The sequence below is a fragment of the Panthera tigris genome, chromosome F2, assembly GCF_018350195.1.
Source record: "Panthera tigris isolate Pti1 chromosome F2, P.tigris_Pti1_mat1.1, whole genome shotgun sequence".
In the NCBI taxonomy this organism is placed as follows: domain Eukaryota; kingdom Metazoa; phylum Chordata; class Mammalia; order Carnivora; family Felidae; genus Panthera; species Panthera tigris.
This window is the reverse complement of record NC_056676.1, coordinates 46,440,712-46,457,802: the sequence shown is the minus strand read 5'-3', so window position 1 is coordinate 46,457,802 and position 17,091 is coordinate 46,440,712. Positions and strand designations below refer to the sequence as shown.

The 17,091-nt window shown below is 45.3% G+C and overlaps 1 protein-coding gene and 1 pseudogene across 1 annotated transcript; one reads left to right on the top strand and one right to left on the bottom strand.

Moving 5' to 3' along the window:
- Positions 1 to 1,430: 1,430 nt before the first annotated feature.
- LOC122234897 lies at positions 1,431 to 9,744 on the bottom strand. The gene is made up of 5 exons (XM_042972890.1): positions 9,627 to 9,744; positions 4,484 to 4,854; positions 2,097 to 2,182; positions 1,925 to 1,972; positions 1,431 to 1,678 (listed from the first exon to the last, which is right to left on the bottom strand). The coding sequence occupies exons 1-5, from the start codon at positions 9,742 to 9,744 to the stop codon at positions 1,531 to 1,533; spliced, it is 771 nt and encodes a 256-aa protein (XP_042828824.1). The 3' UTR covers positions 1,431 to 1,530.
- A 912-nt stretch (positions 9,745 to 10,656) lies between these two features.
- On the top strand, positions 10,657 to 16,737 carry LOC102949938 (annotated as a pseudogene).
- The last annotated feature ends 354 nt before the right edge of the window (positions 16,738 to 17,091 follow it).

Genomic DNA, 17,091 nt, shown 5'->3' with positions numbered 1-17,091 from the left:
GCCACCCAGGTTGTGGTGCTTTGTTAGCGAAGCCCAGCTCCAACCGGAAGTCAGCTTGACCGAGCGATCATAGTGGGACATGGGACTGTTGAGAAATGCTCAGAGAGGTGGAAAAGCTATCCGGGGTCTCCGGGGACTCACACAAAAGTAAGAAACAGCACTGGGTAAGCCCATGATTCTGGCAAGGATCTCCTGCTGCTTCCAGACCTGAGGGAGAGGCATGGACCCTTGGGGAACCTGGCGTCCCTCACCATCTCCGCCTACAGGGGCCTTGAGCGTCTCTGAAAATCAGAAAGTGGCCTCCACTTTATTGGGGGCAGAATCAATTTAAATTGCTGTCAGCTTGTCTTCCAGCTGTCAGCGCAGGCCAGAACATCACATATTTTCCATCAATAATTCAACTGCCTCAGGAATAGAGGCTCCGGGGACTCCCCGGGGAGCTGACTCGGTCCATTCATTATTAAGCTGGCACTTACAGCCTTGTTCCTGAGTGCTGGAGAATCCTGCTCCAGGCTGGATGCCTTCCCCTTCACTCCTTTCCCCTCCCCACCTCTGCCTTTCATTTTCGTTTTCTTTGTCTGCTCTTTCTCTGAGGCTGCTTCGTGTCCTCTGGTGTGGATACCTTCCCGAGTTTGCGGTCTCCCACGTCTCTATCTTGCTGTCCAGCATGGGCAGAGATGCAAAAGTCTAAGGTGAAAGATGGCTTTAAGAATCTTTTAGTTCTCTGCCATGCTTAAAAAGCTTTTGCGTGTAGGAACACGTATAGGTTTTCGTTCGTTTGTTGCTTATTTTTTTATTTTTTTTTCCAGGATGCTTGTGAATTGTGCAAACAGGGCATCTTGGCTAGACAGCTGGGAGAAGGATCACAGCGTTCCTTCTGATGGCTGCTTTGCACCCACTAGTTGTCTGGAAACTGCTGGCCTTGTGCGTGGTAGGAGAGGGGGAGCAGGTGGGTGGCTGTGCATTACGTCGCGGCCACTAGAGAGACAGCACACAGGGACAGCACGTGTGACAAGGCCAGCGAGCAGCAGCGGTGGTGAGACAGTTTTTGGTGGCGTCTCAGGCAGTGGACAGGAATGAGTGGGATTTGGAGCACAAGAGAAGTAGCCTTGAACACCCCATGGTCGTTGCCACTAACTAACTATTTTGAGAGCACATATGGGCTCCTCGGAGTGACGGGGGGAACTGAAGAGTAAGGATGACAGCAGGGTCTATGTGGTTGCAGTCAAGGGGCTGGAGGCTCAGAGCGATTGTATTTTGACATTGATGTTAATCTAATTTGGAACTCATAGCCTATAGAAGCTTGCAACATAGGACTTATATACTAAAGACAGGGCAATGTAAAAAAACAATTGCTGGTCACTGTAAAATATTTATTATTCAGCGTTCTGGTGATCTGTAGCTAGGGAACAAAATGCCCCAATACTGAATGGTTTCAAACCACCATTTATTTTGCTCATGGTTTTGCAGGTGAGGAACGTGTGGAGGGCTTGGCTGAATGGTTTATCTCTGTTCTAGATGGAGGACCCACTACCCAAAGGACTTTGTACTCAAATGTCCGGCACATTTAACATTCCTTGGTCTCTTTCTTCCCAGGTGGTGTCGTATCCTCCAGGGCCTGTCATGCAGCCTGACATTCTCACAGCATGGTGGTCCCAGGAAGGCTGCATTTCTTTTTCTTTAAAAAAAAAATTTTTTTTTAATGCTTATTTATTTTTGAGAGAGAGGGAGGGAGAGAGAGTGTGGGGGAGGGGCAGAGAGACAGGGAGATGCAGAATCCGAAGCAGGCTCCAGGCTCTGAGGTGTCACCATAGAGCCCGACGCGGGGCTCGAACCCACGAACCATGAGATCATGACCTGAGCTGAAGTCGGACGGCCAACCGAGTGAGCCACCCGGGTGCCCCAGGAAGGCTGCATTTCTTACATGATGGCTAGCATCCGAGGAGGTGGCAAAAACATGACCATCCAAGGGCTGTAACAAGAACCAGCGTTGGGTCATTTCTACCATGTAACATTGATCGAAGGCTGTTTTATGCTGCAGTAACAGGGCCCCCCCAGATCCCAGTTGCTCAATACTGCTAAAGTTTATTTCTTACTCATGCAAAAAGTCCACGGCGGACACAGTCATTCTCCAGGACTGCTGTTCTCCATAGGATGGTTCATCTTTCCAGGGCACTTTGGTCTTTAAAAAAAAAATTTTTTTTTAAGTTTATTCATTTCGAGAGAAACAGAGAGAGCAAGCAGGGGGAGGGCAGAGAGAGAGGGAGAGAGAGAATCCCAAGCAAGTTCTGCACAGTCAGCACAGAGCCCAATGCAGAGCTTGAAGTCAGGAAGCACAAGATCATGACCTGAGCCAAAACCAAGAGTCGCTGTTTAACCAACTCAGCTACCCAGGCACCCCCAGGACGCTTTGGTCTTAAGGCACCCCTGTATCAGCATGTGCTTCCAAGATCACTGTAGGAAGACAAATTCACATGCTTCCATGCAAAAGTGAGATGTGTCCTTTTCACTCACATTTCATTGGCCAAAGCAAGTTAAGTGGCCAAAACTTATTTCAAGGGGGCAACGAAGCACAATCCTCCCTGCCAGAAAGACAGGAGAACCTGGCATATGGGTAAGCAGCAGTGACGTCACTTCGTTCCTCCAGAGGGAGATGTGAGGATTGAATGAAATCGCGTCATAACTGGGAACCACACAACCACACTGACAAGGGACTATTCGGAGGCTAGTTAGTACCACTCAACACTAAGTGACTAACTGTGGGGAAATAGGTTCTACTTACATAAATGGGTTAGGGCAGAAAGCCGCCACCACGGGGCAAAAATGCCCAAATTTAGCTAGCGAAATATTGTCATGAGATCATGAGTAACTTGTTATCACCTGCAGGAAATTACTTTCCATCTGATGCCAATGTACTATTGTACTTTGATCACAAACTCCACTTGCCCCCCAGACCCTTTGCTTCTTACAAGTTAATGATGACTGATTGTCTTCTCCACGTTCACCACGTGTGTAAGATCTTGAAAGCTCAACAAATACGGAGATGAAACCCCTGTTTGGGGCTTTTGTCTCCTCCCAGACATTAGCCTCTCTTGTATTCAATTCTGTGTCCTCTCCCTTGCTGGACAAGAGAGATCTCCAGACTGGTAGTCTGTGACAATTAATCCCTGCCCTCCAGCCTTAGGGAGACAACGTTACTGGTGAGTCATGAGTTACTACAGGTTTTGGAGTTTCCATGTTGTCTTAATTCAGTCCGGTTGCTATAATAAAATGCCGTAGACTAGGTGGCTTATAAGCAACGGAAATGTCTTTTTCACCATTCTGGAGGCTGTAAGTCCAAGATCAAGGCATCAACAGATTCAGCGTCTGTTGAGCATTTGTCTCCTCAGAGACCCTTGTCTTCTCACTGTAACCTCTCAGGGCAGAAGGAGCAAGCAAGGTCTCTGGGGTCTCTTTCATAAGAGCACTAATCTCGCTTATGAGGGCTCCACCCTCATGAACCACTTACTTCCTGTGGCTCCACCTCCTAATACCATCACCGTGGGGGGTAGGATTTCGACATATAAATTTTGCAGTGACACCAACATCTCGAGACCTCACCACATGCTTATTCGTAAGGAGTTGAGACGCTTAAGTCTTTAATTTAAAAACACAGAAATTCTATGTGTGTGAAATGAATAGACACAATGACTTCAAACAACGCACAAAGTCCATTCCAATGTTTGTTTCGCTTCCCTATGTTTTCACCCCATCCGACTTCAACCCCCAAGACAAAACAATAACCCAGACAGAGCACTGTGTTCTTTACTCTGAAAGGCCAGAAGATGTTCCTAAGAAGCCCCTTCCTTGTGTTTAGGTGGAGAGCCAGTGCAGAGGCTCTATCTTCAATTTTCCCTAGGACGGAGGCACATTCCAACCACCTCAAGCTCTTAGGGCGCAAGAGGGGTTGTTTTGGTTTAAATTATACATTTCCCACGCTGGTTCCCTTTGCAGAGATTTAAAACCCCTGACTAGTTTCCGGGCCTGCGTGACCTAATGGGGAGACAGCTGTGTACAATTTTAAAACGACTTCGGTGTTCTCAGGGAAGGCTACTTCATAATTAGCCAACCACTTGTTTTCCCTTAATCTGGGTAATTACCTTTTTTTGTAACTGAGGCAGGAGGGCTGGGAGCCAAACAAACCCAACAGGCGAAAGCAGCGTTAGGAGGAGAAGGGAAAATTAGCCAATCAGAGGGAGGCAGGGAGGTGGGCGGACCCAGCGCTGCCTGAGCCTTGGGGCTCCAGGGGAGGGACCAGGTGGGGGCAGGCTGGGAGCAGAGATGTTTGGAGTAGTGGGCTTTTCGGGGAAAGTGAGATTTAAAAACGACTTTAACGCTTTTAGTAAAAAGTTCTCCAGGAAATGTATGCTTCCCTGCTGTAGTACAGGGAAAATGCAGCCAATTATGCCGTCAGTGATGGCCGACTCGTCCTAAGGATACCTACCGCAGCCTGCGATGATGTTCTCACTCGTGAGCCCCCTGGACTGGAAGCTCCACGAGCCAAGGTCTGAGTCGGCGTTTGCTTGGTGTGGTAATCCCAGAGCCTATCGTGGTGCCTGGCACATGGCAAGCTGTGAGTCTTGACTGATTGAGGAATACACAAGTTTATTACAAACGAGAGTATTGGACCCTGCCCAAGGCTGTTACTCCGAAAACACGTCCTTATTGCCCAGTCCCTGAGTGTGGATGGTACAGGAGGCTGAGCATGACACTTTAGACCACTGGCTCGGAGCAGCCTCGAGCACTGCACCGGGGGTCCAAACCTGGCTTTGCTACTTACTAGCATGCAAGCTTCTAACCTCTCAGTGTCTTCACCTATAAAATGGGGGTGATCATAATGCCCATTGTACAGGGCTGTGGCAAGGATTAAATGAGTTCGCGCACACGAAGCCCTTAGAGCGAGCAGTGCCTTGTAAGTACCAATGAGTATAAAAATAAGAATTGTGCGCTCCAGCCAGAAAACTGTTTGGGATAAATCTCTGATATGAGTTTGCGTTGCTTTTGCTCTCTGGAAAGAATTTAGCCTAAGCTTTAAACTTCAGCCATGTTTCTGGTTAATTGAGGTTTTGTTGGAGACTGTTGGTACCTAGGAGATACAGTTTGATGCAATCCATAGAAAACTGGTGTGCTTCATTATGCTTTTATTATATTTATGAAGCTTATTGAGGGTTCTTAATTATGACCTTTCCATTGGGAGTCCTTTTCTGGCTCCAAGAAGTGTGCTCACAGAATCCCACCAAGTTTTAAACCCTCAGTTATGGTCCTTTCTCTTTTTCTTACGGTGGTTTTACACGACATCACATGGCTAAGCTAGAGCTATGTTTGTCACAGTCTCCTTCCCTGTGTGGTTCCAGCTTAGACTTGGCCATTTGTATGAGATCTGGAAGGCAGAAGGGAAATAGTGACCAGACCAACATTCTCTGAAAACTGTGGTGTTTTATTTATTTATTTTTTTTCAACGTTTTTTATTTATTTTTGGGACAGAGAGAGACAGAGCATGAACGGGGGAGGGGCAGAGAGAGAGGGAGACACAGAATCGGAAACAGGCTCCAGGCTCCGAGCCATCAGCCCAGAGCCTGACGCGGGGCTCGAACTCACGGACCGCGAGATCGTGACCTGGCTGAAGTCGGACGCTTAACCGACTGCGCCACCCAGGCGCCCCAGAAAACTGTGGTGTTTTAAACGGTGAAAGAGACCGAGCGGAGGTGCCAGAAGACTCGAGCTTGTCCTCGCCCTTCCTGACTCCTCGATCCGCTCATTTTCCTGACCATTAGCTCTGCTGACCAATAGCAACTCACTCCCAGACGCAGGCGACAGCCTCCACGGTCTTCTCTAGTAGCCTTCTGTGCGTCGTCCTTCCCCCACTGAAGTGCTTTTCTTCTCAGGTTCCCTGCAAGCTCCAACTTGTCCCTCAGTTGTATAAGGTCTTGCTCATTTAACAAACCCTTGTTCTGTAGCACATATAGAAATTATGCTTGATTCTGCTTCCCTCATCGAACTCTGTTACAGTTACTGTGGCTGGTCTCCAGGTCTGGCCTAGGGAACCACCTGGATCGTCACCCTTTTGTGAAGTCCCTCCACATGGAGCCTGGATGGCTCCCTGGGTCTCTTATATCACCAGAATTCAGTGGAAATGGCACAGGCTTCCTCTGGCCCTGTGACTCAAGGGGACGGTGACTGCTGCTTGCACACTCATAGGTGCCCCAAATCCCGCTCAAGGAAGTCAAGCTACCTAGCTGGAGAGGCCATGTGGAAAAGCCCTGAGGCTGAGACCCAGACCCCACTGCCCCTCCGAGCCCGGCCCCCCAGTCACTGTCACCAGAGAAGATGAGAGAGGATGAGGGCAGGGGCATCTTGGACATTCCTGTCTCAGCTGACATCCGACTGTAGAGACAAGTGAGCCCAAGTAAGACCAGAAGGAAAACTGACCAGCTAAACCCAGGCAACCCACAGAAGCAGGAGGAATAAGCAAATGGTTGTTTTTAAACCCTTTCTGTTGTGATGTAATTACAGGCTTACAGAAAAGATCTAAAAATAGTAACCCCCAAATCTCCTATCCCTTTCACCCAGATGTTAACATTTCCTCCCACCCCACCACCCGGCCGTTCTCAGTTGTTTGAGAGGAAGTCACAATATCTCTTCACCCCTACACGATTCAGTCGTATCTCCTAAGAACAAGAACACTATCTTCCTTAAACTTAGTATAATTATAATATCAAAAAGTCACATTTTAATAAATGCCATCATGTGATCTCCACACCTTGTTCATGTTTTGCCAGTTGCCCTCCGGACATCCATCCTTTTTAGCAAAAAAAAAAATCCTGGTTTGCACACTGCATCCAGTTGTCCTTTCTCTGTAATCTCTTTTAACCTGGACCCATCCTGTTCCTCTCCCTTCTTTGTCTTTCATGACCTTGACACTTGCAAAGAATACTTACTGGCCATTTAGTTTGTAGAATGTCTGTCAATTTGGGTTTATGTGGTGTTTCCCCGTGATTACATTCAGGTTATACATTTTTTGGCAGAAATATGGGAGAAGGGATCAGGTGATGTGAAACTTGAATGGGGTTATGATGGTGTCTGAAAGTTTTGTCCATATAAAGTTACTATCGTTTTCTTTGTAATTAATAAGTATCTCACAGAGTGATATGTTGAGATCATGTGAATATCCTGTTTCTCATGACACTTTGATCCCCTCGCTTTAGTATCCATTGATGATTCAATTGATGAACCGTGATGGCTGACTTTTGATTTCATCCTTCCTTCTGCATTTATTAGTATTCTACTGAAAGAGATTTCCTTCTTCCTCATTTATTTATAAAAATCAGTTTTAACTAATTGTTTGATTCAATAGGTTACAATCTGTTACTATTATGAATTATTCTGATGCTTAAGTTGTCCTAGATGTGGCCTTTGGGGCTCTTAGGATCTTTGATATGTTCCCGTCATTCTTTGAGCGCTTTCATACCGTTTTGACACAAGATGTTCCCAGTACATCTTGTACTGCCCCTGCCCCGGCCTTGGAATCAACCATTTTCCTAAGGAGCCCTCTTTCCTTTCAGAGGGAAAGTATTTAGAAACCAAAATCGGGGTTCCTGGGATGCCTATTGCTACCAGAGTGTCCTTGCTTTTTGGCTTTCTTACTGGCCAGATCTAGGAAGTATATGTCTGTATACACATGCACACACACACATATACACCCACACTTTATTTTCTATCTCTCCCTTTGTATTAAAAACCATTGGTTCAAACCATAAGTTTATACTGATTTCTCTAATTCCGATCCAACACGACAGAGCTTCACTTTAACTCTCTCCTTCTCCATATTTATGACTTCCTTTTCCAATAGTGAACAACCTCGTTCCTATGAACCATGATATATTGTTCTATTTTCTTAATCTTAGGATATACATAAAGTAGTTTCAAAATTGTTAACCCATACCTCTGCAGGAAAAGAAAAAAAAAAAAGCAAAGTGAAATTACTGGCCTGAGTTCAATGTTTACAGACAATTTTCGTGTCTAGCTTCAGAATAGACGGCTCAAATACTTGGTTCAAACGTTACTCAAGATAGCTATGGTTGTTGTTTTCACCACTAAGTTTGGGGTGGTTTGTTTTGCAAGGGATTGTAGAATGACTTTGGAAATCAGCATTTATCACAGGTCCAATGTGAAGAAGAAATCAGGCAGGACCTAAGTGACATCAAGCGCTGCGGAAAGACGTTTCATCTGACCCTTGTAGAAATAGGCATTAAATTATTATCTTCGGCACGTCTTGGGTGAGTCTGGGAAGAGAAGTACTGGCCTTGGGCCTAATTATGAATGAGGTGAAATTCGTCTTAGACATCCTGTCTCTCTCCTCTCTCCATCATTCCCGTCTGATGGGAGTCTCGCCCTCCGGATACTCACTGCTCTCTGGCTGCCCTGAACATCCTGCTGTGGTTTCCCAACTTTGCTTTAGGTCTTCCTTTCAACCCTCCAATTAGTCTTTCTACTCTCAGCTGTGAATGACCTGTGAGCCCCTGAGAGGATAGCTGTCTAGTTAAACACATTCACAAGAGAGAGTGAGAATGTTAGCCAGCTAGTTACGTACCCTCTCTTAGGGTACATGTGTGCTGCGTTTATTAAACTCGGGCCCTGGGGAAGCATAGAAGGGAGATGTCTTTGGACCAGACCTTTCCTATCCCGACCCCTGACTCCTGCCTACTTAAATCTGTGGACTAGAATTGTCCTGCTGGGAGGAACTGGAGGAAGGGTACCCAAAGTACGCTAGCTTGGAATCCATTACAGGTAATTTCCCACTTGAATGGTTTAATGCATAAATAAATACATTGCATTTATATACCTATGTTACTGGACTAGTGGGTTTATGAGCAATTATATTCCGTAGCTCTCGATTCAATGGAACGTCTTTACCATCTACCACGTGAGCAATACATGAAACAATGTATGGAAGAACTGGTCCATGGAAACTATTAAGACCCCCCCATGCATCACCGCTGCCACCATCCAGCCACGTCAGCTGGATATGCCATTTCACATATGCCATTTCATAGGGTGGGATAATATTGGTGACCGTTCAAATTAAGGAGCTTGAAGAGAACTCCTTCTTGAGCTACTGGCTTGCTCAAGGGCACGGAGCATTTCACATACTGACCCGCACAACGTCCGTCCAGAAGGTGGTAGGGTGGGCTTCGGGCGCAGCTAGAAGGATTGGTCACAGACTGTGTAACCGTTTCTCAGAGGTTTCAGAAATTATTTAGGGTAGGACAACCTTTCAATAAGAACAGAGAGTTTCCATTACAATCAAGATGAAGATTCAGAGCCCCTTAACTGAAATTTTCAAAGAGATACAACATTAGTCTGTACTCCAGGCTGGCAAGGCAGGGCATGATTCCCGATACAATGCCACGTCGGGTGAGAAATTGTGCCTGCCCATCCGAATCGGTCTCTGCAGCTAATTTCCTAAGTGTCTCAAGGGCAGAGCACGCTAAGTGAGCATAAAAACTTGAGTGTTACAGAGAAATTTCCAGGGAGCTACAGCACAAGTTAATAAGCTGAGACTGAATTTGGAGGGATGATTAAAGTACCTTGGCTTGTCCGTCTTCTGTGGCAGAGCCGCTTCACTTGGGGTTCAGGGCTGGGCTTCAGGGCATCCCTGCACTCCCCAAACTTCATGGGGTTTTGTGTAACGTCCTCCTCGTGCATCTTAATGAGGACAGAGGCAGCAGCTTTCCCTGGATTCTCAAGGGGGCCCTTGACCCCTCAAAGGTTAAGAATCTTGATGGAGTTAAGCAATTCTGAGACCGGGTACCCTGAGACAAGTACTGTAGGCAGCCTCCACCTGAGGGGTGACGCCTTATGGGTGTGTTCAGATATTTATAGCCCCCTGCCTCCACCCTAAACTGTGACAGGAAATAGAGCACCAGGATGGCTCAAACATGCCATGACTACCTCTGCTTCCCTAGCAGGAGTCCCTTTCCTCCTCAAAAGAGAATATTCAAATACACGTAAAGATTGGCGAAGGAGCTGACTGCTCTATTTTGTTTTTAAGAGGGAATCAGTCCTCCCTGAAGTCGTGTTCGACATTTGTCACGCTGGGCTGAGGCAGGCTTGGGAAGCAATGCAGTGAGGTGTATTCTGGAGAACAGTGAAAAACAAGAGGGTGAATTATGCGGTATTTGTGACTGGATATGCCTGTGAGCTCAGTCTCCTCCTCTGCAAAATGAGGACGCTAGTAATGAGTTCTGACTGCATAGAGTTGTTGGTGAGGATTTCATGAGTTTATGCTCCGTCCAGCCCCAGAACGGTGCTCAACAGGCAGTAGGCAACATAGGTGGCTGTGTTATTGTCTTCACCATCAGTTTGATCGACATAGTCAAATTCATCAGAGTCCGTTGATGGTCAGCACAGACCCAAATTTGGAATCCATTTAGGATTCAGCAGCTATGTAGAGACGAGTTCATCAGTTAAATAGTAGGTAGTTTCGATTAATTTGATTTCCGGAGGCATTTATGGCGGGGAGTGGATGGGCTTGTTTATCAGGGAAAGCCAGCTTCAGGCCTGAGGCGGTGGATGCCACATTTCTGCCTGGCACAGGGCAAAGTTCCAGTTCATGCGATGGAGAAAAACAGTCTGATCTTAACGACCACCTCCCGAGGGCCATCCATATCGTAAGGACTCTACAGGTTTTATCACACTGATTCTTCACGATAATTCTTTAAGGTCAGCTGGATATGCCATTTCACATATGGGAAAATGGAGCCCCAGGCTGAGTAATTTTCTCAAGCTCGCTCAGCTGACTGGCATACACATTGACCGACTCCAAACACTCAGCTTCCTTCTGATTTCACAATTATCAACCAAAAGGAGAATCATTTTATGACGCCACCCGATTTTCCTATGTTAGCAATGCAGCTTCTTTCAGGAGACCTGGGGAAGGAAGACGGGACGGGAACCATCGATTTCTTCGTCACTTCTCAAATTCAGTGTGCTCTCAACTAGCCTCCCTTTCCCACACTCCGTGTTCTGTGCGCCCCTCCCCAATTCTTCCTCTTCTGCAGCCCTTGTCCCACTTAGCGTCATCACTGTCTTGCCTGTCTTCCCAAAGGCCAAGAAGCGATGTTTATCCTTCCTTTTAGTTCCTCCAGCTGCCTATAGGATAAAGTCTGAACGTCTGAACTCCTTATTGTGGCGTACAAGGCCATGGTCTGGAGTTTCCAGGATATTCACCCCAAAATGAGCCACAGATTCCCCCTCCTCTGGGAACTGTTCCCTCTTCCATGCAGAGTTGGGCTGCCAGTCACCATATTTGCAAAAATGTGACCTTACCTCTTAGCCATAGTAGATTGGACCAGGGGTAGTCCCGTGACTGGAGCCGTACCAGTCAGAGTTCTCTCCCCAAGGAATTGGATTTGGAACCACAGAATTACTTTCTCTGTGCCTGAGTCTGTCTCATGTAAACTCTAGAGCTATGAGCAGGACAGGTGTTCTGTGACATGAACTGGATTGTGCAGAATTCTTGTCTGGAGGGAGAGAGAAGGAAAGAGATGCCCGTCTACAGAGAGAAGCAGAGAAAAAGATGGAGAGTGAACACTGCCTGGACTCACCCTGACCTTCTACCTCCAGGTTTTAGTTCTTCCTGGCATCCTGGTGTGCCCCTGCCTTTGGGTCGTGAGAGATTTCCTGTTTCTTTATAGTAAAGTTTTCTCCTTAGCTTAAGCCAGCTTCAGTGGGTATTTACATGCTATTAAACACCCAGCTAATCTGACCCCACCTTTCCTCCCCACATCTCTCACCAGTTCTTCCACCTTCCCTCTGTCCTTTCTGTGCTTTCTTCTTTTGCATCAGCCATGAAAGCATTCGATTCCTTACCGTTTGCTCCGCGTTCGTTACGCCGCCTTAGGTCATGCTCTTCCTTCTGCTTGGAATCCCCTTCCCTATCTTATTTGGCCTCAGATACTCTTACTCACCCTTTAAGGCTCTGCTCCTATGCTACTTCCCTCCTGAGGCTTTGCGCTAGTCCTTCCTGGGGTCTCAAGGCTTTGTTCATACCCTGTTCTGGAGCTTGCCCTCTTGACTTCGTGTTTATATGTCTGCCTCCCCATTAGACTGTAAGCTCCCTGCGGGCAGGATGCAGCCTTCCTCATTTTCTCAATCCTACTGTCTGTAGCTCAACCTGTAGAATTTCTTACATATGTTGGCCAAAGGAGGGTCTGTGGCTCAAAATTCTTGGCATAGACATGGTACATGGGTGGGGGGTAGAGATGCCTTCAGAAGGAGCCCCAAGATGGGACTATTGCAGAAAGGGAAAGATAGGGAGCCTCAAGGAATCAAACCTGTACTCCTTCATTCTGGACTTCCCTCAAAGCACCCCATAGGCTCTGGCTTGACCTTGCTTCCTTTCTGGTCAGTAACTTAACATGGCCCCAGAATATTAGGGCCCCATGGCTGACCTTGGGCACCCCAAAACTTGGCAATGAATGAACATTTGACATTGTTGTTTCTGTTCCCTCCTTTCAGATCCTCTCTCAGGCACCTGATAGGCCCACATTTCCTTCTGGCTATCCTTTCCCTTCCTCTTCTCTCCTCCCCCCTCCACTGCTATCTCCCACCTCTACCCCAGACATGCCACTCTATCAGAATTCTTTCAGGACCCATATCTTTGACATTTCACTTTATGAACTAATGAGAATTTATTATTTACTGTGCCAGGCAGTGAGCTACGTGCTCCCGGAGAGTTTGAGCCAGAAGGGGGACATTGTGTACCCGGCTCTGGTGTCCGATTCCCTGGGCTTGGATTCTGCTAGGAATAGGATTACTAATGGTTTCTAGGGGGCCCTGGGTGGTTGAGTTGGTTGGGCGTCTGGCTTTGGCTCAGGTTATGATTTTGTGGTCCGTGAGTTCGAGCCCCACACCGGGCTCTATGCTGACAGCTCAGAACCTGGAGCATGCTTCGGATTCCGTGCCTCCCTCTCTATCTGCCCCTCCTCCGCTCACGCTCTCTCTATCCCTCTCTCAAAAATAAATAAAAACATTAAAAATTTTTTTAATAAATAAATAAACAGTCGTTTCTACCTCAGGGTACTGTTATAAAATTTAATGCGCGTGAGGCACTCAGAAGAGCACCAAGCATACAGAAAGCGCTCAATAAGTTCTTATTTGTGGGTAAAGATAACATTCCTCCAACTTGAAGACACATGGGCATCCTAAGGAAGCTAAATGATACGGTGACCCTTCAAACCGATATTGTTAAATATCTGTTCAAACTTTATTTAGGCAGTGGTTTGCAACCTTTTGCACACACCAGAATCATCTGGAGGGCTTTAAAGACAGCTGGGCCTCACCCTCAAAGTGTCTGATTCAGTAGGTCTTGTACTGCCTACGGTTTACATTTCTTTTTTATTTTATTTTTAAGTTTCTAGTTATTTTATTGTTGTAAGAACACTTAACATGAGATGAGATCTACCCTCTCAACAAAGTTTTAAGCGTAGAATACAGTATTATTTTAGCATCATAGTATAACGTATTATACATTTTTACATTTTTTATGTTTATTTATTTATTTTGAGAGAGAGAGAGAGAGAGAGAGAGAGAGCGAGCGCATAAGCAGGGGAGGGGCAGAGAGAGCGAGGGAGAGAAAGAATCCCAGGCAGGCTCCCCGCAAGAGTCAGATGCTTGACCGACCGACCGAGCCACCCAGACGCCCCATATTATATGTTAATTATAGGCACAGTGTTGTAGAGCAGATCTCTAGAGCTTATGCATCTTGCATGTGGAGACTTTATGCCCATTGATTAGCAACTCCCCATTTCCCCCTCTTCCCTGCCCCTGGTAAATAACCACAATTCTACTCTCGTTCTATGAGTTTGACCATTCCAGATACCTCATATAAGTGGAATGATGCAATATTTGTCTTTCTATGACTACTGACTTTCTATGACCACTATCATTTCTCCATTGTATGTTCTTGGCGTTCTTGTTAAAGATTAGTTGACCGTATATGTGTGGATACGTGTGATATATGTGTGATTTCTGGCTTCTCTATTCTGTCCCATTGGTCTACATGTTTTTATGCCAGTCCATACTTTTTGGTTATTGTGACATTATAACATATTTTGAAGTCAGGAAGTGTGATACTTTCAGCTTTGTTCTTTGTGTGTAAGATTGTTTTGGCAATTCTTGGTCTTTTGTGGTTCCATATGAATTTTAGTATTTGTTTATTTTTGTAAAAAATGCCATTGGGATTTTGATAGGGATTGCATTGAATCTGTAGATTGCTTAGGATAGTATGGACGTTTTAACAATATTAAGCCTTCTAGTCTATGAACAGAGGATGTCTTTCTTGTATCTTCTTTAATGTCTTTCATCAGTGTTTTATAGTTTTCAAAATAGAAGTCTTTTACCTCCTTTGTTAAGTTTATTCCTAAGTATTTTTTCCTTTTTACTGCTATTATAAATGGAATGATTTTATTAATTTCCTTTTTCAGATAGTTCATTTTTAATGTATAGAAATGCAACCGATTTTTGTATCTTGATTTTGTGTCCTGCAACTTTACTGAATTCATTTATTCTAACGTGTGTGTGTGTGGTCTTTAGGGTTTTCAACATATCATGTCATGTCATCTGCTAATAGACATTTTCATTTCCTATTTGGATATCTTTTATTTCTTTTTCTTGCCTAATTGCTCTGGCTAAAACTTCTAGTACTATACCGAATAGAAGTAGCAAAGAGCCAGCCTCATTGCTTTGTTTCCTGGTCTTAGAGAAAAAGCTTTCAGATTTTCACCATTGAGTATGATATTAGCTCTGATGAATACAGATGCAAAAATCCTCAGTAAAATACCAGCAAAGTGCATTTAACAGCACGTTAAAAAGATCATGCACCATACCTAAGTTGGATTTATTTCTGGGCTGCGGCAATGGTTCAATATGCGAAAATCAATTAATGTGATACTTCACATTAACGAATGAAGGCTAAAAATCACATCATGATCTCAACAGATGCAGAAACAGTATTTGAATTATGTCCTTTTATGATAAAAACTCCCAAGAAACTGAGCATAGAAGGAAATTGCCTGAAAATAACAAAAGTTATATAGGATTTGCATTTGTAACAAGTTACCAGATGATGCTGATTTGCTGGTCCGGGGACTAAACTTTAAGAACCACTTTTTTAGGGCTAAAACTAACAACACACGTAACAACAGTTGGTGAGGATACGGAAAGAGGAGCCCTCTTACACTGCTGGTGGGAATGCAAACTGGTGCAGCCTCTCTGGAAAACCATATGGAGGTTCTTCAAAAAGTTAAAAATAGAACTGCCTATGACCTAGCAATGGCACTACTAGGTGTTTATCCAAAGGATGCAAAAATACTGATTCAAGGGTCACGTGCACCCGGATGTTTCTAGCAGCACTATCAACAATAGTCAAATTATGGAAAGAGCCCGAATGTCCATCAACTGGTGAATGGATAAAGAAGATGTGGTGTACATGTGCACACACGCGCACACACACACACACACACACACACACACACACAATGGAATATTACTCAGCCATCAAAGAGAATGAACTCTTGCCATTTGCAATGATGTGGATGAAACTAGAGTGTATTATGCTAAGTGAAATAAGTCATTCAGAGAAAGACAAATACCATATGATTTCACTCATATGTAGAATTTAAGAAACAAAACAGACGTACATAGGGGAAGGGGAGGAAAACTAAAATAAGATACAAACAGAGAGGGAGGCAAACCATAAAAGACTCTTAATTGGAGAGAACAAACTAAACTGCCGGAGGGGAGGTGGGGGGATGGGCTAAATTGGTGACAGGCATTAAGAAGGGAACTTGTGATGAGCGCTGAGTGTTACATGTAAGTGATGAATCACTAAATTCTAGTCCTGAAACCAACACTACATAATATGTTAACTAACTTGAATTTAAATAAAATCGTGGAAGAAGAAGAAAAAAAGAACCACGTATTTACAGCCAGGGTTCACAACCTTGGTTGTACATCAGAAGCACTCAGAGAACTTTTTTTTTTATTTGAAGTTTATTTATTTATTTTGAGAGTGAGAGCACAAGCAGGGGCAGGCAGAGAGAGGGGAGATCCCAAGCAGTCTCTGCGCTGACAGCACAGAGCCCAACGTGGGGCTCGAACCCACGAGCTGAGCTGTGAGATCATGACGTGAGCCGAAGGCAGATGCTTAACTGACTGAGCCACCCAGATGCCTCGAGAACCACTCAGAGAACTTTTAAAAACAACCGATTTCTGAGCTGTATCCTCTGGAAATAAGTGAAGAGCAATCAAGTAAGGCCAAAGGCTATTTATTTGGAGCTTGCCCTAGCAGGAGAATCAAACACTACCATCCTGTGTATTTGGTAGAGACTCAAAGGCAGGCTCTCTGGGCTCAGACCTAGTTTGCAGCGACACGGCTAAACGCACCAAGAAGGTTCAGATTGTGGGTAAATGCGGGACCCGTTATGGTGCCTCCCTCCGGAAAATGAAATAAGCCAGCATGCCAAGTACACTTGCTCCTTCTGTGGCAAAACCAAAATGAAAAGACAAGCTGTGGGGATCTGGCATTGTGGTTTCTGCATGAAAACCGTAACAGGTGGTGCCTGGACCTATATCGCCTTTTCTGCTGTCACAGTCAAGTCGGCCATCAGAAGACTGAAGGCGTTGAAAGACCAGTAGAAGCTTCACCATGTGAAACATTGCTAGCCTATAATAAACCGGTTAATTTAAATAACAAAATTCAAAAGAGAGAGAGAGGGAGAGACCCAAAGTCAGGCAGAAGAGTGGAGAAAAAAGGCTTTTAGGTATGCCGTATTCGGGGTTGTTGAAATGGGAAAGCTGGAAGGGGGCTGACCAGAAGTGGGGCATGCAATGTGATTGGTTAGGGGTGCATATTTGACTTTCCCTGGTTGATTTTCAGTTGGAAGCAGGGCCCAAAATTAGGAAAGCTGGCAGATATTAGGTACTGAGTGTTTGGGGCCAGTTGCTACAAAGGCTGTGTTGGTTTCCCGGGCTGGTTGCTGCAGATAGCGG

Excerpts from the sequence above, each read along its gene's own strand:
- LOC122234897 (XM_042972890.1), bottom strand. The coding sequence starts at position 9,744 with ATGCACGAGGAGGACGTTACACAAAACCCCATGAAGTTTGGGGAGTGC. Across the intron at positions 2,183-4,483 it reads GAACATCATCGCAGGCTGCG|ACCAAAGTGCCCTGGAAAGA; the intron begins GTAGGTATCCTT and ends TTTTTTTTAAAG. Across the intron at positions 1,973-2,096 it reads GCCGTGGACTTTTTGCATGA|CCCTTGGATGGTCATGTTTT; the intron begins GTAAGAAATAAA and ends TTCTTGTTACAG.